Source organism: Bufo bufo, chromosome 3 (genome assembly GCF_905171765.1).
Source record: "Bufo bufo chromosome 3, aBufBuf1.1, whole genome shotgun sequence".
NCBI lineage: Eukaryota > Metazoa > Chordata > Amphibia > Anura > Bufonidae > Bufo > Bufo bufo.
Window position 1 is genome coordinate 313,756,134 of NC_053391.1, and position 27,809 is coordinate 313,783,942.

A 27,809-nucleotide genomic window follows, 5' to 3' on the forward strand; every position below is an offset into this window, starting at 1 on the left:
GCTGTCTGTACCTCGTACAGTCGATGGTACAGCAATGCCTAGCAAGACAGTTCTACCCAAGGCTGAAGAAGCCTTAGCAGGCCGGGATGAAGCTCTGAAGGTAGCAGGTAAGAATGGGGGGGGGGGGGGGGGGGGGTCAATCCATGAACACTATAGAATTGCTGAGAACACACTTTTAGCAGAAAGCAGTTCAGCATAATACATAACAGAGGATGACTAGGTTTTACACCACTTCCCAGCATTTCTCCTGACTCCATTTTATCATCTACTTCACAGCCAAGCACGCTGTAAATGGAAACTCAACACTGGAGCCATTCCCAGTAGGACTTGAGTTGGCGATGTTTGGTAAGTACAAATTTTTTAAATACTTAAAAAAAGCCAGTGTCCTGTACTGATATTGTCTCCTACTGATGCTTTACAGGTATGGGCTGTTTCTGGGGTGTGGAGCAACTGTTCTGGAAACAAAAGGGGGTCTTCTCTACACAAGTGGGGTATGCAGGAGGGTTCACGAAGAATCCCACATATGAAGAAGTGTGTACTGGTAAATAGTTTTATCATTTTACTTGTCAGCTACTTTAACAAAATGGACACACCTTTAACATGAACTTCACCCTTTTTTTTTTTGGCTGTTAAATGCGATAAAGCTATGATGATGGTTTGCTCTAAAAGAGCAAGAATTGTAAGTTAAAGGGGTCCTCCAGAAATTTAGAAAATGAAAGTACTTAAATATTACTTCATTGAAAATATATTTGTAACACTCCTACATCCTGCTACTATTTCTAGTTTACCCCCAGATAGGGGAAGGGTGTGCAGGGGCATGTCTCTGCTGGACGTGCCCACGCCAGCCAGAGCACCTTAAGCTCTGCTGGCCATGGAGGCCAAAGCTTGAAGCCTCAGGAGCCAGGAGGAAAGTTCCCTGGCATAACTTAGAGTCAGACTACAAAGTGAAGTGCAGAATATAGAAGAAGCTGAGTTATACAGCCAGCCTGTCAGTACAACAGAGTCAGAGAGAAACAGATATAGCAGAGTGGAGTTTGCCTGCCAGTTTCATGCTAAAGCCTGCTGCAACCAAGACACAGCCTGTAAACCATTTTGGAGAAACATCTATGCAAAGTAAAGCTGCCATTGAACTTCATTTCAAGGTCTGGACTCCAGTTATTCTTTTATTCCTCAATTATTCCCCCTATTTATTGCTTCGGAGCCAAAGCCAAAGCGGAGCACCGTGACACACATAAAGAGACATTTGGGCCGCACTATACCACTCGGCATTCCTACACCTGGGATGCGATATATATATAGAGGGCCCTGGGGGGAGGCCACCTGTTGCATATTCCTAAATACCTTTCATTATTTCTAATGGCTCATTTTGTTTAGGTAGCAATCATTAGGAGAAACAAAATTGCCGCCGTCCTATTAACACACACAAAACCTGTCCTAACCATACAGGAAGACATATTACTTCCGAGCACTGAAGTAAAGAGCTGCCTCGTCCTCCTCTCTTACTTGTTAGGGGTCATGATCCTGAATACAGATTATAGGAAGTTTAACTGAATCTCTGTGGGAATGGATTTCATGAAGAGACATGAAGTACAGAGAGGATGGACAGGACAGACTGTGGTAATGGAGACTGCATACAAGTGCGGCTGCTCATCTGTCAAATTCCCACCTCCTCTCTGTACTATATGTCTTCTAGAGATTTAGCTGAAGATCATATTAAAATGTATTCAGGATCATAGAAGATTAGGCAGCTCTTTGGCTTACTGCTCTGAAGTAATGTGTCCTCCTGTATGATTAGGACAGGTTTTGTGTGTATTAATAGGACAGCGGCCTTTTTGTTTCTCTTAATGATTGCTCCCTAAACAAAATGAGCAATAATAACTAATAAAAGGTATTTGGGAATATATTTACAATGAAGTAATATTTAAAGAGGACCTTTCATCTGGCAAAACATTGTGAACTAAGAGTCATGATATATACAGCGGCGCCCAGGGATCTCACTGCCCTTACTATTATCCCCGGGCGCCGCTCAGTTCTCCCGCTATGCCCTCCGGTATGTTCGGTTACTTGGTTATAGTAGGAGGAGACTGCCCTTGTTCTCCTGGGTGTCTCCTTCTCAAAAAAAACTCCCAGGCTGTGAGCTCTGCGCTGCGATTGGCCAGCGCTGGGAGAAGGAGACACCTAGGAGAACAAGGGCAGTCTCCTCCTACTATAACCAAGTCCCCTAAGTCTTCGCCTACTATAACCAAGTGACCGAACATACCGGAGGACATAGCGGGAGAACGGAGCGGCGCCCAGGGATAATAGTAAGTGCAGTGAGATCCCTGGGCGCCGCTGTACAGATCATGACACTTAGTTCACAATGTTTTGCCAGATGAAAGGTCCTCTTTAAGTATTTTCATTTTCTAAATTTCCGGAGATCCCCTTTAACTATATCCAGACATAAATATGCAAGACTTTTAGGTTGCTAGTTAATGAACGTGAAGATTAGTGTTGAGAAAACTTTGATTTAAAACGAAGCCAAATTTCCTCGCGGTTTAGAGTAACGAATCAGGTTTTCCTAAAATGCCAGCCAATTCGCAGATAGCCATCCCTTGTGATGTCACAGCCCTATAAAACCCTCGTCCTACACGGTCTCCGCCATTGTCCTGTGAGGTGAGCATAGGGAGAGACGTGGCAAGCCCTCATGCGCTAGGGACAGTGTTGCTGCAATAATACAGTGGCCATATTTGATCAATTCTCCATGTTCTGCCAGCTTGTCTTAAATATAATAATTTTTAAATCAAAATACCACTAGGTTCATAGTAGGGAGGGATCCCAGACCTTATGGAGGGATCCATATGGGATTATGGCCATCCCTGTTGTGGATCCCTCAATGTTATTGCTTTGAGAAAGGTAGGACAGGGGCTACTGCATACATGCTCTGGCTCCCCAGATCCCCGCTAGGAGGAACCAGAGCACAGCTGGATGACCATGGCATCTGAAGGGTTAAACGTCTGTGACGGTCACGGACATTAGTGCTGGGTGTCTGCTCTTTAAAACAGCAAACACCCAGTGGCCATGGTGGCCGCTGCATGTGCCAGTGGGCGACAATTTTAAATGTCTGGCTGCTTAAGTAAATGTACTGTTGGCGGTCGGGAAAGGGTTAACTTCCAAGCCTTCACACTAAGATTGGGCCACCAAGTGGGAAGAATATGATTAGACACAATGGCCTGGTTTATAGCGATTTGTGACAAATTAATTGGTAACAAATCAAATTTCTTGGCTAAACTTCGGCAAAGCTGCCAAATCGAATTTTTGAAAACTTTGCTTATCTCTAGGGAAGATGCTTTACAACTGATATTGGACAATTTTATAATGAGAAATTACTTTCTCATAATAGAACTGGGCTGAAATTGTAATGTTGCATGGGCATGTGCTTTTTACAGAAGCTTGCATTCTGCAAATAGAACAGAGGGGTTGTCATGATGAGCTGACAGGTATAGTGACACCCGGTCTGCTCACTCTTTTCGCTAAACAGTCCCGGCTGTTGGACACAACCTGCCATGCAGCCAGTAGGGAATTGCCTGTTCTCACCATGCTTAAAGGCAATCTGTCACCAACTTTATGCTGCCCTATGTATCGCTTATATATGTCTATAATGTAGTTTCTGAGAATTTACTACTTATTATACCTTTCGCTACCAGCGCTGGAGCGATAGGCAAACATGGCGCCCGCTCGCACGTGCAGTGGGCGTCATGGCCGGCAGGTCTCTGCTGTTTCAAACCTATACATATTGGGTAACGTTGTAATCGTACTGACCCAGAGAATGAAGGGCATGGGTCAGTTTTGCCACAAACGGGACACTGTGGAAACAAAACCCGTAAAACGGTGGAGGAATTGCGTTTTTTTCCAATTCCACCCCATGTAGAATTTTTTTACCACTTCCCACTACATTGTCTGCCATAATTAACGTTGGCATTAGAAAGTACAACTTTTCTCGCAAAAAGATAAGCCCTCATACAGCTATGTGAACGGAAATATAAAAAAGTTATGGCTCAAGGAAGATAGGGAAGAAAAATGGAAACACAAAAACGAAAAAACCTCCAGTATCCTAAAGGTTCACTGCAGTGCTGGCTTTACGCTGCGAGGTAGGAGTCCTCATATTCATGAACTGCAGGGATAGCCCTGCACACCCCATGTTGATTGATAGCTTACTAATTATGTATCAGTCATCAGCGGGAGGAAATGGCTTTCATGGAGCTCCTGATTATGACAACTCCCTCCTCATAAAGCGATGCAGGGAACTTGTCACATTGTACATGCAGCAGGGAATAGAGCAGAAAGAACAGAGCAGACTGATACAGTATATCATTTTGTGGGAAAAATTCCGGTGTTTGACAGCTATACTTTAAAGGGTTTCTGTCACCCCACAAAACTCATTTTTTTTTTTTTGGATAGTTAGATTCCTTATAGGGCGATATAGGAGAATATAATAGTCTTACTTACTTTCATGCGGCCGATTCTTTATAAAACGAAGTTTTATAATATGTAAATGAGGGCTCTACCAGCAAGTAGGGCGTCTACTTGCTGGTAGCCGCAGCAGCAATCCGCCCCCTCGCCGTGTTGATTGACAGGGCCAGCCGGGATCTCCTCCTCCGGCCGGCCCTGTCAGTAATTCAAAAATCGCGCGCCTCTGGTCATTCGGCGCAGGCGCTCTGAGATGAGGAGGCTCGTCTCCTCAGTGCGCCTGCGCCGATGACATCACCGAAAGAGAAGACGTCATCGGCGCAGGCGCACTGAGGAGACGAGCCTCCTCATCTCAGAGCGCCTGCGCCGAATGACCAGAGGCGCGCGATTTTTGAATTACTGACAGGGCCGGCCGGAGGAGGAGATCCCGGCTGGCCCTGTCAATCAACACGGCGAGGGGGCGGATTGCTGCTGCGGCTACCAGCAAGTAGACGCCCTACTTGCTGGTAGAGTCCTCATTTACATATTATAAAACTTTGTTTTATAAAGAATCGGCCGCATGAAAGTAAGTAAGACTATTATATTCTCCTATATCGCCCTATAAGGAATCTAACTATCCAAAAAAAAAAAAAAGAGTTTTGTGGGGTGACAGAAACCCTTTAATTATACCAGTGGCACACCTTGCATGGAGGCAAACATAGCAGGTTGCACTTTTCTGTGCTGCAAAAGCATACTTTTTTGCAGTAAGCAATAAATGAAAACTTTATAACTCAACTAGTATATGGCAAAAATGTGCTGTGCAACTAGCCTTACATATGCCACTAGAGGGCATCCTAGAGTATAACTTGTAAATACTCAACAATTGTACGTGTGTATACGTCCCTGGATATATAACTGGAAAACTGCCTGATAGGAACGTTAAAATAAAATAATAAATCTTTATTGTGTCATGAATAAAACAGGAATCAAAGACTAAGGTCTCATGCACACAACCGTTGTTTTGGTCCGCATATGAGCGGCAGTTTTTGCGGCTTGGATGCGGAACCATTCACTTCAATGGGGCCCCAAAAGATGCGGACAGCACTCCGTGTGCTGTCCACGTCCGTTTCTCCGTTCCATGGTCCGCACAAAAAATATAACCTGTCCTATTCTTGTCCGTTTTGCAGACAAGAATAGGCAGGTATATTAATGGCTGTCCGTGCCGTTCCGCAAATTGCAGAACGCACACGGGCGCCATCCGTGTTTTGCGGATACGCAATTTGCGGACCACAAAACACACAAAGGTCGTGTGCATATAGCCTAACACTCAGGTGATGAGTGTATCAGGCTAGAGTGTTACCCCTCAATTTTCAGTGGAGTATAGGAAGGCGTATTTGTTCAGTACTCTACAAAAATAGTAGCACTGACTATATTGGTAATAGTATCAGTGCTCCTAACATCAATATCATCAGTCCTACTATTTTAAGGTGTGTGCCTGTTACTATAGGAGGCACCTTGATCCGTGCCCTATAGGAGCACTGATGTTATTACCAATATAATCAGTGCTACTATTTTTGTAGAGTGCTGAACAAATACGCCTTCCTATACTCCACTGAAAATTGTGGGGTTAGGGAACACAGGTTATATGACGTATGTTCTTCCCCCATATTGAGGGGTAAGGGCTCATGCACACGACAGTATTTTGATTCCGTATACGGTCCGTATACGGAACCATTCATTTCAACGGGTCTGCAAAAGATGCGGACAGCACTCTGTATGCTGCCCGCATCCGTTGCTCCGTTCCGTGACCCCGCAAAAATTATGAGACATGTCCTATTCTTGTCCGTTTTGCGGACAATAGGGATCTCTATAATGGGCCTCCTGTTCCGTTCCGCAAATTGCAGAAGGCTCACGGGCGGCATCCGTTTTTTGTGGATCCGCAATTTGCGGACCGCAAAAAACGTCACAGTCGTGTGCATGAGCCCTAACACTCTAGCCTGATACACTCGTCACCTGAGTGTTAGTCTTTGATTCCTGTTTTATTCATGACACAATAAAGATTTATTATTTTATTTAAACGTTCCTATCAGGCAGTTTTTCTAGAATATAACTTGATCTGTTTCCTTAAAGTGAAGATTTCAATATAATAGGATTTTTCTAATTTATTTTTTAACATTAGAATTATTCCCTTTACAATAGGGGGTTATAATTCAGGTCGATAATTTACATTACATAGGTGTCGGCAGAACATATATGTGTCCTGAATGGAGAGAGGGGCGAAAGGGGGTCAGGTACCCCCAAATCATCTGACATTTGTGTAATGTGTATGACCAATGTAAAAGGGGTTTTCCAGGCTTTTAATATTGATGACCTATCCTCAGGACACCTGGCATCCCCGCTGATCAGCTGTATGAAGAGAAAGCGCGCGCCATGTGCGTATGCCGTCTCCTGTCTCTCTTCCTGCTCACTGCTGCTATGTCTATGGCAAGTAAGAAGAGAGACAGGAGACGGCACAAACACACGGCGAGTGCCTTCTCTTCATACAGCTGATCGGTGGGGGTGCCAGGTGTCGGACCCCTGCCGATCCGATATTGATGACCTATTCTGAGGATAGATGAATATTAAAAGCCTGGAAATGCCCTTTAAAAGCTATTGAGCATTTTTTATTGATTTAGATATCCTGTAATTTAAATAAAAAAATATATATTTGAAATAGTGTTTTATTTTTTTTTTAAATAGCAGTTTGTCTTCTGCAGCTTCTGTTTCTCAGCACATAGCAGCTGCCAGATGACATTCTGTGATAAATCCATCAGACAACTAGTCTGATGGCTCATCCCACAAAAAAATAAATAAAAGGCAGCACATGTACTTGATGATCGAGCAGTTAAGAATTTGTATCTATAGTGATTATATCCAGTAGATGCATCACAATGGATTAAAGTACTTCTCTGCTTGATGATCAAGTATCATCAAGTAACTGGTGTTGACCCAACCCCATACTAAAGGCTCATGCACACGACAGTATTTTGCGTTCCGTATACGGACCGTATTTTGATTCCATATACGGAACCATTCATTTCAATGGGTCCGTAAAAGATGCGGACAGCACTCTGTGTGCTGTCCGCGTCCATTGCTCCGTTCCGTGACCCTGCAAAAATTATGAGATATGTCCTATTCTTGTCCGTTTTGCGGACAAGAATAGGCATCTCTATAATGGGCCTCCTGTTCCATTCCGCAAATTGCAGAAGGCACACGGGCGGCATCCATTTTTTGCAGATCCGCAATTTGCGGACCGCAAAAAACGTCACAGCCGTGTGCATGAGCCCTAAAGGCGTGCTCTGAATTTTTTCCCGTATACAGTTCTGAAGGCTCGTCCTAAAGTGTCTCTATCACTTCTCCTCAACAAACTAAATCAGCTTACAAGTTCATTCAGGAGAGCACAGAAAGGGACAGTGCAATGCAATTAACTAGGGATACAGAGGGACTGTATTTGACCATATATTTTTTTTGGGCCCTGTATTGCGATTGTCTCATCACCTATCCTCAAGGTAGTGTTCCCCATTTCAGTGGAGCAGCGGTCACACATGCACACCAGTGCCCCATTCAACGCTATAGGCCTGCTGGAGATATCTGAGTACAAGTGCTCGGCTATCTCCAGTAGTCGCATAGAGATGAATTGGATGGCAGATGGCATGTGTGACCACTGCTCCATTAAAATGGGGATCAATGGGTCCTCATTCTTGTGACTGATGGGGCCCCAGGGATGGACCTCCGCTGAACAGAGACTTATCCCCTATCCTGTAGTTAAGGGATAAGTCTTTTTAATGGGACAACCCCTTTAATTATGTTTTGTACCACTGGGAGGTTATAGGGAGCAGTAATACAGTTGTGAAAATGTGCTTATATACGATAATTAAAAGGGTGTTTCAGCTTCAGTCTGTTGATTGCCTATCCTAAGGGCAGGCTATGAATATTGGTTTGGTGGAGCTCCCCCACTGGTCAGCTGTCTGAAGCGGTGGTGCAGGGTAAGCTAAGTCCTGTTCATGCTACATAGCTGTGATTACCCTGCACCACAGCTACTATGATCATTTTATTATATATATATATATATATATATATATATATATTCAGAAAAATGAGCGGCACTCCAGAAATAAAAGCAGTGAACCCTTTATTCACACCAGTGGTGCAACGTTTCGGCTCTGGTCACGAGCCTTTCTCAAGCAAGGCTCGTGACCAGAGCTGAAACGTTGCACCACTGGTGTGAATAAAGGGTTCACTGCTTTTATTTCTGGAGTGCCGCTCATTTTTCTGAATATATCCACCAGGGAAATCAGTCCATTCCCTTTGGGACGTGCACCCGCCTTCTCTCCTTGGAGCCAGTGCCGCCATTTTTCACTCTATATATATATATATATATATATACATATATACAGTATTTCCAAACACCAAATAATTTACAGGACATAGAAACATTCTGTGTTGATAAGATCAAGGCTACTTGTATGTCAAGATACGCATGGAATGGAAAAGGTAAGTGTTAATAATGACCTTGCAGCTCCTCACTGGCTGAGCTAAATATATTAAAGGATTCCTTATTAACTTGGCTGGCTTTGATCCTACATGAAAAATTAAGGTAATGGGACAACAGTTCACATTGAGATTTCAATTGCAGTGAGTGTACATTTTTCCACTTCTTTCCCTGGTTAGCAAGAAACCGCAAAACTTTTCCTCCCAATTCATTTATTCTTATTCTTGGAAGGGGCAGTGAACTGGACCTTAGGTAATGTTGGTTTGCATTATTCACTTGTGCTTTACCTGGAAAATCACATTTCCCTGTAGTCTATTCAGGTAAAGTTGTACTGACACGTCACAAGTTTGGCTTACAGTGCATTCAGACCCTTTTAGTTTTTCCCATTTTGTTATGTTGCGTTCTTGTGCTAAAATAAAAAAGAAATTCACCCAATCAATCTGTACTCAATATCCCATAACAAGAATGTGAAAACAGAATTTTAGAAATGTTTGCAAGTTTATTAAAAAGCAAAAATGTAAATTTCACATGGACATAAGCATTCAAACCCTTTGCAATAACACTTGAAATTTAGCTCTGAAGGCTTCCATTTCTCCTGATCATCTTTGAGATGTTTCTATACCTTGATTGGAGTCCACCTGTGGTAGATTCAGTTGATTGGACATGATTTGGAAAGATATGATCTTATAGCTGACAATAAAATTAAAAAAAAATCTGCTCCACTGAAAGTTCCCAAGAGCACAGTGGCCTTCATAATTCTTAAGGCTGTATTACACAGCCTGATGTGGCAGACGATTGTCGGAAGGAAAGCGTTCCCTCCCGGCAATCCCCTGAAGCAATCTCCTCTGCATCATTGGGAGGAGCAATCGCTATGCCATCGCTCGTCCCCATGCTTCATAGTGGTTTGCCGGCAACAGATTGTAATTAGACAGCACAATCTGTCGCCTGCAAACAATAATTTTTTAACATGTAAAAAGATATGGATTGCCCGAAAAATGAGCGTTTGATCACTCATCAGGCAATCGGCAGCAGTATTACACTGCAAGATGATCACTAACGAACGCTCGTTATCGATTATCAGCCGAAAAATTGGCAGGCGTAATACAGGCTTTATAAGGAAAAAGTTCTGAACAACCAGGGCTCTTCCTATAGCTGGCCACCTCACAAAAGCTAAGTAATCAGAAACATAGAAACATAGAAACATAGAATGTGTCGGCAGATAAGAACCATTTGGCCACTCTAGTCTGCCCAATATACTGAATACTATGGATAGCCCCCGGCCCTATCTTATATGAAGGATGGCCTTATGCCTATCCCATGCATGCTTAAACCCCTTCACTGTATTTGCAGCTACCACTTCTGCAGGAAGGCTATTCCATGCATCCACTACTCTCTCAGTAAAGTAATACTTCCTTATATTACTTTTAAACCTTTGCCCCTCTAATTTAAAACTGTGTCCTCTTGTGGTAGTTTTTCTTCTTTTAAATATGCTCTCTTCCTTTACCGAGTTGATTCCCTTTATGTATTTAAAAGTTTCTATCATATCCCCTCTGTCTCTTCTTTCTTCCAAGCTATACATATTAAGGTCCTTTAACCTTTCCTGGTAAGTTTTATCCTGCAATCCATGTACTAGTTTAGTAGCTCTTCTCTGAACTCTCTCTAGAGTATCTATATCCTTCTGGAGATATGGCCTCCAGTACTGCGCACAATATTCCAAGTGAGGTCTCACCAGTGTTCTGTACAGCGGCATAAGCACTTCACTCTTTCTACTGCTTATACCTCTCCCTATACATCCAAGCATTCTGCTGGCATTTCGTGCTGCTCTATTACATTGTCTTCCCACCTTTAAGTCTTCTGAAATAATTACTCCTAAATCCCTTTCCTCAGATACTGAGGTCAGGACTGTGTCAAATATTCTATATTCTGCCCTTGGGTTTTTACGCCCCAGGTGCATTATCTTGCACTTATCCACATTAAATTTCAGTTGCCAGAGTTCTGACCATTCTTCTAGTTTTCCTAAATCCTTTTCCATTTGGCGTTTCCCTCCAGGAACATCAACCCTGTTACCTATCTTTGTGTCATCAGCAAAAAGACAAACCTTACCAGCGAGGCCTTTTGCAATATCACTTATGAAGATATTAAACAAAATCGGTCCCAGTACAGATCCCTGTGGAACCCCACTGGTAACATGACCTTGTTTTGAATGTTCTCCATTGACTACCACCCTCTGTTGTCTGTCATTCAGCCACTGCCTAATCCACTCAACAATATGGGAGTCCATGCTCAATGACTGCAGTTTATTGATAAGTCTTCTATGTGGGACAGTGTCAAAAGCCTTACTAAAATCTAGATATGCGATGTCTACTGCACCTCCACCGTCTATTATTTTATTCACCCAGTCAAAAAAATCTATAAGATTTGTTTGACATGATCTCCCTGAAGTAAACCCATGTTGTTTTTCATCTTGCAATCCATGGGATTTTAGATGTTCCACAATCCTATCCTTTAATAGGGTTTCCATTAATTTGCCTACTATTGATGTCAGACTCACTGGTCTATAGTTGCTCGATTCCTCCCTACTACCTTTCTTGTGAATGGGCACGACATTAGCCAATTTCCAATCTTCCGGGACGACTCCTGTTACTAATGATTGGTTAAATAAATCTGTTAACGGTTTTGCCAGCTCACCACTAAGCTCTTTTAATAATTTTGGGTGTATCTCATCAGGCCCCTGTGACTTATTTGTCTTCACCTTAGACAGCAAACTTAGAACATCTTCCTCTGTAAAGATACATGCATCAAACGATTTATTAGTCATTCTTTCTAGTGGAGGTCCTTCTCCTTTTTCTTTTGTAAAAACTGAACAGAAGTATTCATTAAGGCAGTCGGCTAGCCCTTTATTCTCTTCTACATACCTTCTGTCCTTTGTTTTTAATTTAGTTATTCCTTGTTTTAATTTCCTTTTTTCATTTATATATCTGAAGAATGTCTTATCCCCTTTTTTCATAGACTGAGCTAGTTTTTCTTCTGCCTGCGCTTTAGAAGTTCTTATAACTTGCTTGGCCTCTCTCTGCCTAATCTTGTAGATTTCCTTATCTTCATTGCTCTGGGTTTTTTTATAATTACAAAATGCTAGCTTTTTATTTTTAATGATTTGGGCCACTTCTGCTGAGTACCACAGTGGTCTCCTCCTTTTTTTGTTTTTACTGACAAGTCTAATGCAATTTTCTGTTGCCTTCAATAATGCACCTTTTAAGTAGTCCCATTTCTCCTGGACTCCATGTAATCCGTTCCAGTCTGATAAGGACTCATTTATGACTAATTTCATTTTTGAAAAGTCTGTTTTTCTAAAATCTAAAACTTTTGTTTTTGTGTGGTGGGACTCTTTCACAGTTCTTATATTAAACCACACTGACTGGTGATCACTAGATCCCAAGGTTTCGCCTACAATGACATCATATACCGAATCCCCGTTTGTGAATACCAAATCCAAAATGGCCTCCCTCCGGGTTGGCTCCTCAACCACTTGTTGTAGAGATAACCCCAGTAGGGAATTTAGAATATCTGTACTCCTGGTAGAACTTGCTATTTTGGTTTTCCAGTTTATATCTGGAAGATTGAAATCTCCCATAATGATAACTTCTCCTTTCATTGTCATTTTAGCTATTTCTTCAACTAGTAGATCATCTAGTTCTTTAACTTGACCAGGTGGTCTATATATCACACCTACACGAGTTACTGCATGGTTAGCAAACTGCAACGTAACCCAAACTGACTCTATGTTGGCCTCACCAACTTGTATTAGGTTAGATTTAATGCTATCTTTCACATACAGGGCCACTCCTCCTCCTTTCTTGCCTTCTCTGTCTCTTCTGTATAAAGAGTACCCTGGTATGGTTATGTCCCAGTCATTTCTTTCATTAAACCATGTCTCCGTAACAGCCACTAAATCTACATTCTCAGATGCCATTATTGACCCAAGTTCATTGATTTTTTTACCTAAACTGCGAGCATTTGTAGACAGGACTCTGAGCTTATCATTTCTTAACCTCTGTGCTTCTGACATGTTCTGGCATTGTTTCGGGGGGCAATTGGACTCTTTTATTTTCACTCTTTTGCCCCCCCTTCCTAGTTTAAATACTCTTCCGCAAATTCTTGGAGTTGTTCACTAAGTACATTTGTTCCTTTGAGAGAAAGATGCAAACCATCTTTTTTGTACAGTTCCTTTCTATTCCAAGTAGAGCTATCATGAGAAACAAAGCCAAATCCTTTCTCTTGACACCATTTACCAAGCCATATGTTGAACTCCTTTATGCGCCTCTGCCTATCATTCTGAACATTATGCACAGGCAGAACTTCAGAAAATGAAATGCTGGATGCAAAATCCTGTACGTCATTACCAAGTGTGATAAAAGTTTTTTTCACCTCTGACACTTCATTGCAAGCCAGGTCATTAGTCCCTAGATAGACAAGAACATCCACGTCCCCTTCCTGCTTTGCTTGCTTAACAATATTAATAATACGTCTTCTATCTCTTCTAGCAGTAGCCCCAGGGAGACATCTCACAAAACCATTTTCTTTAAGCTCCACACTTCTTATGATTGAATCACCCAGCAACAGCTGCTTCCTTTGAGACTTCACTTTATCTTTTTTGTTGCATACATTAGACATAGGAGTCGATGGTTTCACACCCTCTGTGCTTGAGTCCATATCCATGTTGTCCTTACATTCTGAGAGTGCTGCAAATGAATTATGGAGAACCACCGACTGTGGGACATGTCTTCTATCCACCACTCTAAGACTTCCAGAACCTACAGTAACCCATCTGCCATTTTTGGGGGTCCTCTGTGGCAGCTGCATTGCAGCAGTCCTAGCTGGAGTTTGTTTAACAGATAATTTAAATATTTCAGCTTTCAAAAATGCAATTTCCTGCTGCAGTAAGGAGAACTGTCTACAGATCTGACAGCATCCGAATCTCCAAAGAGTGGAACATGAAATAAATGCACAACAATTCCTGCACTGAACCAAGTCTGCCATTTTAAAGAGGAGAAAAAATAAAAAATAAAATTTGTAACTTTAAATCAAACAAATCTTACCTTTTTTTTTTGTATTGTTTCCACCTTCCAGCCTACCTCCTGACTATCTCCTGCAATATCTCTTTACTAGTACTTAATGTAGTACTTGCAGCTAATGAATTAGGCCAGCTAATGAGTCTGTCTCTATATATACACACACTGCTTCCAAAACTCCTCCCCCAGCAACAAATGTAACACCTTAGTGAGCTAGGCTCATTAGCAAACGCACAATAGCAAACAGCTGACCGAATTGCAGAAGGTCATTGGTTAAAGATCCTGTGTGCAGATGGAAGACGGCCAACTATCACTGCAGCAATCCACCAATCTGGGCTTTATGGCAGAGTGGCCAGAAAGAAGCCTCTCCTCAGTAAAAGACACATGAAAGTTTGCAACAAAAAAAAAAAGCACCTTAAGTATTCTCAGACTGTGAGGGAGCAAGATTATCTGCTCCCATGAAACCAAGATGGAACTTTTTGTTCTCAAGTGTCATGTGTGAAGGAAGCCAGGCACTGCCCAATACCATCCCTGCAGTGAAGCATGGTGGTAGCAGCATCATGCTGTGGGGAGTGTTTTTCAGCAGCTGAGACAGGGAGGCGGGTCAAAGTTGAGGGAACACTACAGAGATATTCCAAAAGAAAACCTGATCCAGAGTAATCCAGAGTTCTGGACCTCAGCCTGGGCAGAAATTATAGAGCCAAGAAAAAACGGGCTTAAGGTCAACTTTGTCAATGTCCTTGAGTGGCCCAGCCAGAGTCCTGACATGAACCCATTAGAATATCTTGAAAGATTTGAAAATGGCTGTCTACTGACGGCAGGGGCGCATCCTCAATAAGGTAATGTGAATGTATATAAGGTAATGTACTGTATATAAAATTACAAGTATCTGTATCAGTATCTCAGTATTGTTATCCAGAAAAAAAAAAGTAGTACAATAAATAGGCTGTCAACCCTGGACTCCGGTCTGGTCTGACGTCTATATTTATTGTAGTGATAGTACTTACTTTGGGGTCTGAGGTCTGTCTTTACTCTGGGCTTTGTGTCTAAACACATTTTTGGGTTTGGTCTGGGGGTCTATATTCACTTTAGGGTGTGATAAAGGACTCATATGCGCTACTTGTGCATAAGTTAGCAACATTTAGAGGACATATTAACCTGGATGACATATGTTAAAAAATATCTGTGTATCACCTAACACCCATTCTGTGCATTGGAATCTCCACAGTAAAAACGAATGAATGGTGGTGTTTGTTTATATATGTGTTTGTACATGCTGTGTGTGTGTTTGTACATGCTATATATATATATATATATATATATATATGTGGTGTATATGTGTGTGTATACTGTATGTTATATAATGTATTTAAGCATATATTCTGTGTGTGTATATGCTGTGTATGTGTTTACTTGTTCCAAGTGTAAGCCTGTCTCTGACTGTCCCTCTGAGTGTTAGTGACCCACTCCTGGCTGGCTGGCATGATCCCTGGATTCAGCTCCTAGTTGCAGACCAAAGTTTTGTGGTGCTTCTTCTCCTGTTACCACTTGCGAAAACGAAACATTTGAAGCAAAAACTACAAAAAAATAAAAAATGTTTCTATAAAACACGTTTTGAGGTCAATCTAATCACTATACCCCTAGGTAAATCCTTTGAAGGGTTTAGTTTCCAAAATGGGGCAACTTTTTGGAGTTTTACACTGTACTGGTACTTTATGGGCTCTGAAAATGTAACATGGCACCCGAGAACTATTCCACTAAAATCTGCCTTCTGAAAGCCAAATGGAGCTCCTTACATTCTGAGCCCTGCAGTGTGCCCATACAGCAGTTTATGATCACATATGGGGTGTTGCCTTATTCAAAAGAAAATGGGTAACAAATTGTGGAATCTTTTTTCTCCTGTTAAGCCTTGTGAAAATAAAAAATCTGGGGCTAAAGCAACATTTTATTGTTTTATTTATTTTATTTTCATAGCCAAGTGTTTCTAAATTCTATGAAACACTTGTGGGGACAACGTACTCAGTATATACCTTCTTAAATTCCTTGAGGGATGTGGTTTCTAAATGGGGTCTATTTATGGGGATTTCCACTGTATAGGTGCCTCAGGATCTCTTCAAATGTGACATGGTGCCCAAAAACCATTACAGGTAAAGCTGCTTTTGCTGTTAACCCTTGCGTGTTATAGGAAAAGTATGTATTAAAATAGAAAATCTGCTAAATAAATGAAATTTAAAAATTTCACCTCCATTTTCCTTCAATTCCTGTGGAACACCTAAAGATTTAACAAAGTTTCTGAAATCAGTTTTGAATACTTTGAGTGGTGTCATTTTTAAAATGGGGTTATTTATGGGTGGTTTCTATTATGAAAACTCCTCAAAGTCACTTCAGAACTGAATTCGTCCTTAAAGAGGTTCTCCGGAAATCAAAAAAATTTAAATAGTTAAATATTACATTATGATAACTATATTCCCAAATACGGTACCTTTCATTATTATAGTGGTGTTTTGTCTAGAGAGCAATCATCAGCGGAAAGAAAATGGCCACCGTCCTATTAGTACACACAAAACCTGTCCTAATCACACATCAGGACAAGTTCCTTCAGAACACTGAGAGCTAAAGAGCTGCCTCATCCTCCTCTCTGCTCTACTTGTCAGGGATTATGATACTGAATAATAACAGCTGATAAGAACTTTAGCCAAATCTCTGTAGGAATGGAGTTCATGAGGACGGACAGGACAGACTGTGGTAATGTGGGTCTGTGGTAATGGAGACTGCAGCTCATCAGCCACATCCTGACCCTCATCTCTGTACTTCATGTTTCCTCATGATCTCCATTCCTACAGAGATTCAGTTGAAGATTATATTAAACTATATTAAGGATCATAATTCCTGATAAGCAGAGCAGAGAGGGGGATGAGGCAGCTCTTTGGCTCAGTGTTCTGAAGTAACTTGTCCTAATGTGTGATTAGGACAGGTTTTGTGTTTTGAATAGGACAGTGGCCATTTTATTTCCCCTGATGAGATTAAAATAAAGTAATATTTAAGTATTTGAATTTTACTTAATTCCCGGCGAACCCCTTTAAAAAAAAAAGACAGCTTTACAAATTTTCTTGATAATTTGAAAATTTGCTTAAAAAACTCTAAGCCTTCTAACTTCCTAAAAAACTAAAATAACATTTACAAAATTATGTCAACATAAAGTAGAAATATGAATATTACGAACTATCACCATCTGTCTTAAAGGCAGGGAAATTCAAATTTAGAAAATTGCGAATTTTACAAATTTTTCTGTAAAGTAAGGATAAAACATAATGGCCAAATATCAGAATGTCTTGTATACATAAAACCATTTCAAAGTTATTACCCCATAAAGTGACAGATAAGTGCAAAATTAGGCTATGTCAGGAAGAAGAAAAATGTCTGTGTCTTGAAGGGGTTAAAGAGGACCTGTCAGATCTCCTTATACTTACTTTAGTACATACTTTCTCTATGAAATAATTATGGAGCATCATTTCTAAAAATTCTGCATTGTAGTGTATATGTCATTCCTCCTAGAAATGTATTATATGTATAAAATAACATCTGGGTGTTACCATTCCCGATGTAAAAGCAGTGTGACCCTACAAGGTCTGGAGGTGGCAGCACTGATAAGAAAGTCTGAGCATGTAGATTGGTAACACCAGTTGGCGATGTATTCATACATTTCAAGGAGGAATAACACAGAAACAGCACAACCCAGAGTTCTGAGAAAAGATGCTCCAGAATCGTTGTTTTTTTAAATTAAGAATTTAATTATTTTATATAACAGACATCAGAACAGCTGACAGGTCCTCTTTAAGAACTCATGCACATGACCGTTGTGTGTTTTGCGGTCTGGAAATTGCATCCGTGTGCGTTCCGCAATTTGCAGAACGGCACGGACAGCTATTGATATAACTGCCTATTCTTGTCCACAAAACGAACAAGAATAGGACAGGTTATATATTTTTTCTCCGGACCACGAAACGGAGCAACGAATGCGGACAGCACACAGAGTGCTGTCTGCATCTTTTGCGGCCCCGTTGAAGTGAATTGGTCTGCATCCAAGCCGCAAAAACTGCGGCTTGCATGCGGACCAAAACATTGGTCGTGTGCATGAGGCCTTAATACATAAATTATTACCCTGGGGAAAATGTATACTGTGTGTTTTATGTCAGGTGTAAGGCCTCAGGAGGAATCCCTGTGTCATATTTCACCCCCTCAGGCCCTGCACTTTTTGCTTTTTAATTCACTCTGCATGACATTCATACCCTCTGGTATCACAAGAAGCACAGAAAAAACTAAAATACTATTCAAAAAGAGAATTTCACTGCTAGTTGCATTCTGAATTTTATATTGTGTTTTTTGTAGGTCTTACTGCACACATTGAAGTCGTCCGCATTGTGTTTGACCCCAAAGTGATCAGTTATAAATCTTTGCTGAAACTGTTCTGGGAACATCACAACCCAACAGAGGGTATGTTATGAATATGTGTAATTTATATGCTTTGTATATTTCAGAGCCTTAAAGGAAATGTGTCATAAGAAATTGACCTATTATTTAACTTATAGGGGTGATTTATTAAGACTGGAAATTAAGAAGCCTGTCTTAATCCCCCTGCGCTGCCAGTGGATGTGTCAAAGTTATGCAGAGGCGCAGGCCTCTACATAACTTTGGCGCTTGCTGCTACATGCATTAAACCACGCCAGCTCCCTTGTTGGCGTAGTTTAAGACCATTTTCCATGCCATACACTGGCATAGAAAATGATTAATGTGATGGGCTGGCCAGCTTATCCTCTTCCCCACCCACGCCACCTTTTTTTGCCAACAAGGAAAAGTGATGTGAGTGGGGAAAAGTCACAGATTTTGCTTCAAAACCCGGTTGCAAAAAAATCTGCGACAAAAATATACCAATAAGTTATGTAAAAACAATAATAAATGACCCTCTATGTTTTTATGTGTAAAATTTTAAACAATTTTTTATATTATTTTACATTTTCCATGTCAATATCTATATTTAAATAAAAACCATCAAATTATGCAGTTTTCGCACTGGCCAGTAAGCATGATAATAGGCGCCACTTGTTGGTCTGTAAGAATAATTTTACTGCAGTTACCTGCTTATCTATACACAGATGCGATATATTATAGGCATAATTAGAATGACAGATAAGACAGGATCCACCATTCACAAGAGGTGATTTTCAAATCTTATCTATTCTTCCCTTGTACAATGACCTCTGCAAAGGTCACAGAGCATGCAGAGAAAACTCTCCCATAGAAGTCAATAAGGTCCCCTCCTGACCACTGTGTCTATGGTCCATGAGGCTGCCGTTAATTAAGCAATTTTCTTAATGCTTTCTAAATGCTGTTAAGAAGTTCAGGCAAGATGACCGCCCTAATCATGTAGCACCGTCATTATCATGTTCAGTAAATAGAATTAAAAAATCTACAATCAGAAAATAAAAACAGATTAGAGAAAAAGGACATGTGTCGCTCTCTGGTTTTAACTGGCAGATAAAAGTTTTGGTTACACATTTTCTTTAAAGTTGTGAAGTTGTCATATCAAATATCCTTCCATAAAAATGTATGGTTACCTTAACCCCATGAGTCCCACCGCTGTACATGTATGGCGGAAGGACGGGTTTTAAACATGGCACCGGCTGGCCGGCCTCCATAGGATAACTGAAAATGGAGCTTAAAGGGGTTCTCCAGGAATTAAAAAAATGAAAATACTTAAATATTATTTTATAATAAATATATTCACAAATACCTTTTAATTACTTAGAATGGCTAGTTTTGTCTAGGGAGCAATCATTAGGAGAAAAAAAAATGGCCACCGTCCTATCAGTACACAAAAAACCTGTCCTAATCACACAGGAGGACAAGTTACTTCACCACACTGAGGTAAAGGGCTGCCTCATCCTCCTCTCTGCTCTGCTTGTCAGGAATCATGATCCTAAATACAGGTGAACCTCTGGGAATGGAGATGATGAGGAGACATGAGAAGAGGGTGATGTGTGGATAATGAGCAGCAGCTCTTATATACAGTCTCCATCACCACAGTCTGTCCTCTCTGTACGTCATATCTCTTCATGAACTAAATTTCCCAGAGATTCAGCTAAAGTTCTTATCATCTGTATTCAGGATCATAATCCCTGACAAATAGAGAGGACGATGAGGCAGGTCTTTACCTCAGTGTTGTAAAGTAACTTGTCCTTATGTGTGATTAGGACAGGTTTTGTGTGAATACGACAGTGGCCATAAAAATAAACAAAAAATGTTTTTAAAAAATAAAAAAATTTTAATCACCCCCTTTCCCAAGAATAAAAAACAAACAAAAAAAACCCCATAATAATCATGGGCATCGCCGTGTCCCAAAAAGCCTGAACTGTTTAAATATAAAAATATTTATCCCATACAGCAAATGGCGTACCGGCAAAAAAGAATCTCTTAATTTATCCAAAAAAAATAAAAAAATATGATAAAAAAGTTACACACACTCCAAAATGGTATCACTAAAAATTACTGATTGCTCCATAAAAAAAGAGCCCTCATACAGCTCCATAGACATAACTATAAAAAAAAAGTTAAGGGGGTCAGAATCTGGTGATGAAAGGAAAAAGATATTTATTTTTCAAAGTTTTTTCCCCCCAATTCCACCCAATTTGGATTTTTTTCCTGCTTCCCACTACATTGTATACCATATTAAATGGTGGCATTAGAAAGAACAACGTGTCCTTCAAAAAAACAAGCTCCAATACAGCTACGTGAAAGAAAAAATAAAAAAGTTACGGCTCCAGAAAGACAAGGAAGAAAAATTAAAACAAAAATTAAAAAAACCTCCAGGACTCAAGGGGTTAAAGGGGATTCCCATTAAAAGCATTACTTTACAATGTATAAATAAATAAATAAAATAATGTTTTTTATGTACAATTTCTTCTCTGGTAGCGCCCCCTACTGTTTATTCTCCTTGTCCACTTTCTCCTGCATTTTTTGGTGGACTAAGGCCTCTTGCACACGACCGTATGTCTTTTTCAGTATTTTGCGATACGCAAAAAACGGATCTGCAAAAAATACGGATAGCATCCGTGTGCGTTCCGTTTTTTGCGGAACGCAACATCTGGCCCCTAATAGAGCAGTACCATCCTCGTCCTTTGGGCTGACAATAATAGGACATGTTCTATCTTTGAACTGAACGGAAATACGGAAACGGAAGGCATACGGAGTACCTTCTGCTTTTTTTGCGGATCCATTGAAATGAATGGTTCCGTCTACGGTCCGTATACGGAACACAAAAAATGGAACGGAAACGGAAAAAAGAAAATTGTGTGCAAGAGGCCTAACACGCGCAGTAGCTTCCCTGCTCTCTTCCTCTCAGTGCTGTCATAGTGATCTAATAATGAAGCAGGTGAAGTGGTCCAGACACCTTTCATTCATTCGTACGTCTAAATTCATAGAAATATCTCTCTCTAGACCAGGCATGCTCAACCTGCGGCCCTCCAGCTGTTGTAAAACTACAACTCCCACCATGCCTTTCTGTAGGCTGATAGCTGTAGGCTGTCCGGGAATTATGGGAGTTGTAGTTTTCAAGCAGCTGGAGGGCCGCAGGTTGAGCATGCCTGCTCTAGACAGTGATGAAAGAAACTGTGGGAACATTACATACCATATGTATCTCTAGGGGTAGATGAGAGGGATTATTAACCATCCAGGGAAGGTGTTAATAAGAGCTAATTGCAATGCATCCTGGGAGATGCAGGTACTCAATGAGCTGCTGCCTACCTACAGTAAGGGAAGAAAGTCCTCCATAGAAGTGAGTAGAGAAAGAGTTTAAAATTTATGACATAACCCTTTAAAACATAATTTTACAATTTGCATATAACATTAACTTACATATGAAATTACACAACTTTGTAAATACATTGCATTACTTATAATAATAAATATACAAAGTGGTCAGGCAACTTTTACTACCAGGACTTCTAATGCGTCTTATATGGACTCTCTCTAATCCAGTCCATCTAATATGCAAAAAAAGATACATCGAAACTGCAGCCATAAACAGTCCATACAGTGCGTAATGTCCATAAAAGTACTTTTAAAGTTCCAGATGGTAAAATTTAGAGACACAATGTCCGGAGGGGATTAGCACAAAGCAGTGCGCATGAAGCTACGTTTTGGGGGAACCCGCCCCCTTTCTCAAGTATGCACATATTGTGCTACTCAGAACTTAAATAGCTGTTACTTTTAACCTTAATTTTCCATTTCCATAATTATATCATGCACAAGTAACAAACCCACATTTAGGCCTCATGCACACAGCAAATTGCTGATTCGCAAAACACGGATACCGGCCGTGTGCATTCCATATTTTGCAGATTGCTATGTTCTGCCCTCTGTTTGAACAGCCTACTCTTGTCTGCAAAACAGACAAGAATAGGACACATTCTATTTTTTACATGTTCATAGTTTTAGGACGTCACCGCTATTTTTCAAGTTCTTATGATCTTTTCTAAAGAACAGAAAAAAAACGCAAAACAAGATCCAGTAAATCCTGTGCATCAGTTATGCACATTTGGCATCCATTTGAGCTGTTTCCATCTCAGATCCATTTTTGAAGATGGAAAAAAAAGTCCTCCAAGATTTTATAGGAGGTCATCAGTATCTGATCGGTGGAGGTCTGACACCTGGGACCGCCGCAGGTCAGCTGTTTAGGAAGGCTCCGGCATTCCTGTAAGCGCCGCAGCCTTCTCGCAGGTTACCAAGCACAGCGACGTACATTGTATAGTGGTTGTGCTTGGTATTGCAGTTCAGCCCTTTCACTTCTATTAGGCTGAGCTGCGCCTAGGCCTCGGGGCCAATGAATGTATCGCCACTGGCCTAGAAAAAGCAGAGAGTAGGCAGCGGCGCTACTGTATGCACTGCTGCCTTCTTGAACAGCTGATTGGTGGGGGTCCTGGGTGTAGGACCCCCACAGATCAGTTACTGATGACCTATCCGGAGGATAGTAGAAATAGAGGGCCACAGCAGCATATCCAACCAATTCTTCTTTATTGTACAAAGCTCCACAGCATAGTGTACAAAGGTAGCAACGTTTCGGCTAGGTATAGCCTTTGTCAAGCTATGCTGTGGAGTTTTGTACAATAAAGAAGAATTGGTTGGACATGCTGCTGTGGCCCTCTATTTCTACCATTCACCTGTGGACCGCCTTGAATCTGGGGTCTCCTGCCCAGCTGCTGCATTGACACCACCATTGCTCTGCATAAGCCATATGAAGTGCTGCTCCTGAACCCTTTTTTCTTTACTATCCGGAGGATAGGTCATCAGTATAAGGCCACATGCACATGACCGTGGTGTGTTTTGTGGTCCGCAAATCACGGATCCGCAAAACACGGATGATGTCTATGCGCGTTCCGCAATTTGCGGAATGGCACGGACAGCCTTCAATATAAATGCCTATTCTTGTCCGCAAACAAGACATAGGACATGTTATATTTTTTTTAGCGGGGCTACGGAACGGAGCAACGGATGCGGACAGCACACGGAGTGCTGTCCGCATCTTTTGCGGCCCCATTGAGCCACTCGGATGTGGACCAAAACAACGGCCGTGTGCATGAGGCCTAAAAATCACTGAAAACCCCCTTAATGGGGCTTGCAGAAATCCACATACCTACAGCCAAAACAGCTCCATTCAGATGAATGGAAATGATTTTCAGTCGCAGAAATTTCTGCAACAAAATCTGCTACGTGTGAAGACACCACCCTAAGCTTCAGGGTGTTCTTAAATGACAAGCTTGTTGACTGTTTCCAGCTGGATTGTGAATGTAGCTCTAGAATACATTAGAGCAGGGGTCAGCAACCTCCGACACTCCAGCTGTGGTGAAACTATAACTCCCAGCATGTTCCATTCACTTCCGTGGGAGTCCTGAAAACAGCCATGCAAGTGTGCATGCTGGGAATTGTAGTTTCACCACAGTTGGAGGTTGCTGACCCCTGTATTAGAGGATGCAACTCAAGATTACTGCAAGATAAGTAATGCAACACATTCACAACTTTTTATGTAAAAAAAAAAGGAAAAATAGTGCTCCATTTATGAATATGATACATACAGTCGTGGCCAAAAGTTTTGAGAATTACATAAATATTGGAAATTGGAAAAGTTGCTGCTTAAGTTTTTATAATAGCAATTTGCATATACTCCAGAATGTTATGAAGAGTGATCAGATGAATTGCATAGTCCTTCTTTGCCATGAAAATTAACTTAATCCCCAAAAAATCTTTCCACTGCATTTCATTGCTGTCATTAAAGGACCTGCTGAGATCATTTCAGTAATCGTCTTGTTAACTCAGGTGAGAATGTTGACGAGCACAAGGCTGGAGATCATTATGTCAGGCTGATTGGGTTAAAATGGCAGACTTGACATGTTAAAAGGAGGGTGATGCTTGAAATCATTGTTCTTCCATTGTTAACCATGGTGACCTGCAAAGAAACGCGTGCAGCCATCATTGCGTTGCATAAAAATGGCTTCGCAGGCAAGGATATTGTGGCTACTAAGATTGCACCTCAATCAACAATTTATAGGATCATCAAGAACTTCAAGGAAAGAGGTTCAATTCTTGTTAAGAAGGCTTCAGGGCGTCCAAGAAAGTCCAGCAAGCGCCAGGATCGTCTCCTAAAGAGGATTCAGCTGCGGGATCGGAGTGCCACCAGTGCAGAGCTTGCTCAGGAATGGCAGCAGGCAAGTGTGAGCGCATCTGCACGCACAGTGAGGCGAAGACTTTTGGAAGATGGCCTGGTGTCAAGAAGGGCAGCAAAGAAGCCACTTCTCTTAAAAAAAAACATAAGGGACAGATTGATCTTCTGCAAAAAGTATGGTGAATGGACTGCTGAGGACTGGGGCAAAGTCATATTCTCCAATGAAGCCTCTTTCCGATTGTTTGGGGCATCTGGAAAAAGGCTTGTCCGGAGAAGAAAAGGTGAGCGCTACCATCAGTCCTGTGTCATGCCAACAGTAAAGCATCCTGAGACCATTCATGTGTGGGGTTGCTTCTCATCCAAGGGAGTGGGCTCACTCACAATTTTGCCCAAAAACACAGCCATGAATAAAGAATGGTACCAAAACACCCTCCAACAGCAACCTCTTCCAACAATCCAACAACAGTTTGGTGAAGAACAATGCATTTTCCAGCACGATGGAGCACCGTGCCATAAGGCAAAAGTGATAACTAAGTGGCTCGGGGACCAAAACGTTGACATTTTGGGTCCATGGCCTGGAAACTCCCCAGATCTTAATCCCATTGAGAACTTGTGATCAATCCTCAAGAGGCGGGTGGACAAACCAAAAAAAACACTAATTCTGACAAACTCCAAGAAGTGATTATGAAAGAATGGGTTGCTATCAGTCAGGAATTGGCCCAGAAGTTGATTGAGAGCATGCCCAGTCGAATTGCAGAGGTCCTGAAAAAGAAGGGCCAACACTGCAAATACTGACTCTTTGCATAAATGTCATGTAATTGTCGATAAAAGCCTTTGAAACGTATGAAGTGCGTGTAATTATATTTCACTACATCACAGAAACAACTGAAACAAAGATCTAAAAGCAGTTTAGCAGCAAACTTTGTGAAAACTAATATTTGTGTCATTCTCAAAACTTTTGGCCACGACTGTACATAATAAAATTAGAATTAAAACCGTAGCATTCATATAACGCACACAAAACGTTCCACCATAAAATGTTATAGACATGCATACCATGATGAGATTTTCGTGGTGGTTTTTAGAGCAGGCTATCTCTAGATATTTTTTGGCGGTCTGTGATAAGTAGTAAGGACAACCGTACGATATAATCCTTTTCCATGAAATGATCACTCCATTTGTCATTGCAGGAATGAAGCAAGGCCAGGATATAGGTACTCAGTACCGCTCAGTGATATTCACCTATGGAGATCAACAGAGAGAAGCCGCTCTTCAGTCAAAAGACAGCTACCAAAAGGTAAACTTTCTATACACAACTTCCAGTGCACAATTAACATTCAATAAATTAGATGCTCGACTCCAGCAGAGGGCGCTCCTGACTAGGGCTATCCTTAGGAAAGAAGTCAAACTAGTTCACATTCTAGCTGCATGATAGCTATTTACCTGCAAACTTGTCAGGGCTCAGAAGTGCCGACTTTTGCTCGGTAAAAAATACATACATGACTGATTCTTACCCTATTTTTGTTAATGCGGAAAAAGTAGGTACCAGTTCCATTTGCGTCCAATGTCTTTCAGCCCCACTTAGGAAAGGGTATCTTTCCAAGAGACATTTTTGGGGGTGTTTGATCTCATTTTTCTGCCACAATTTTCTTAATTGTGTAGAAATTGCTATGTTTTCATAAAATGCCGCTGTATTTCCATGATAAACAGAAGATGGTTGAACAACAGTTGCACAGACAATCTTCTGGTGAATGATTGTTTCGCAGACACGGCCATACACATTTTAGGCCTTATTGACTGTTACAGTTGTTCAATCTGGCCATACATGTTCAATGAAACCGAGCGATTGACAAAAGATCTTTTTGGGAATGAAAGAACGTTGGTCTTACTTTTGGATGAAAATTTCAAACATGGCTGACTTCTCTTCAGAGGATAATAATTTGATCTGACAGACAATAATTTTGGATTACCTCATCTGCTTCGATTAACTTTAGACTATTGTTTATGTCCACGTTAAGGCTGGATTCAAATATGCATTTCTTGGGTACATTTTATTAATTTTTTTGGGGGGAGGGGTGCAATGTCAGATGTGGATCCATGAGGAAGGAAACATATAACAGAAAGGCTTCTTTCTTTTGTATCCACTCCTGTGTTTGGGTAAAAAAACAAAAAACGACATAAAAACTGCATATACAGTATAAATCCAGCTTAATCTGCGATTATTTCGGACAGTTTGTTCCTGATCCAACCAAGAAGTTACAATGGTATTTTCAACTACATACCTAGTGAAGCATTTCATTGAGCAAGTACATGAGGTTAAAGGATGATAACTTTATTAATGTACACTGGTAAAGACAATGGGGGAGATTTATCAAAACTGGTGGAAGGGAAACTGTCTTAGTTGCCCATAGCAACCAATCAGATTCCACCTTTCATTTGTTAGTGCTGCCTTGGAAAATGAAAGGTGGAATCTGATTGGTTGCTATGGACAACTAAGCCAGTTCTACTTTACACCAGTTTTGATAAATCTCTTCCAATATAGTTACAGAGATCAATGTACACAGAAAGCAAGATGCAAACAATATACGTGGAGTTATCACTGTCTTCTAACCACAGGGGCTTAGCCAACATAACCTGGGAGCCATCACCACTGAGATCCGTCCCGTTCCACAATTTTATTATGCCGAGGATTACCACCAGCAATATCTGTACAAAAACCCAGATGGCTATTGTGGTCTTAAAGGAACTGGAGTGTCCTGTGTGCAGTAAACGTCTGGATGCTATTCATCTGTCTTCCCTTAATAAAGCTCATGTACACATTTGCAGATTGGTTTCTACATTTAATTATTTTAATGCTAATTCACTTTAGGCCTCATGCACGCAACTATATGTATTTTGTGTTCCGCAATTTGACTTCAATGGGTCCGTGGACTGAATTTTGCGGGCAAGAATAGGACATGTTCTATATTTTTCGGAAGGCACGCAGTCTATGGACCCATTGAAGTCAATGGGTTCGCATAGAAAATGAATGCAACATGGGACGTCATCCGTATTTTGCAGACCACAAATG

The 27,809-nt window shown here is 41.1% G+C and overlaps 1 protein-coding gene across 1 annotated transcript; it reads left to right on the forward strand.

Annotated features, from left to right (window-relative positions):
• Positions 1–27,564, forward strand: LOC120995227 (mitochondrial peptide methionine sulfoxide reductase-like). Its single transcript, XM_040424292.1, has 6 exons — positions 1–107; positions 277–345; positions 422–541; positions 18,415–18,519; positions 25,930–26,036; positions 27,356–27,564. The coding sequence occupies exons 1-6, from the start codon at positions 35–37 to the stop codon at positions 27,506–27,508; spliced, it is 627 nt and encodes a 208-aa protein (XP_040280226.1). The 5' UTR covers positions 1–34; the 3' UTR covers positions 27,509–27,564.
• The last annotated feature ends 245 nt before the right edge of the window (positions 27,565–27,809 follow it).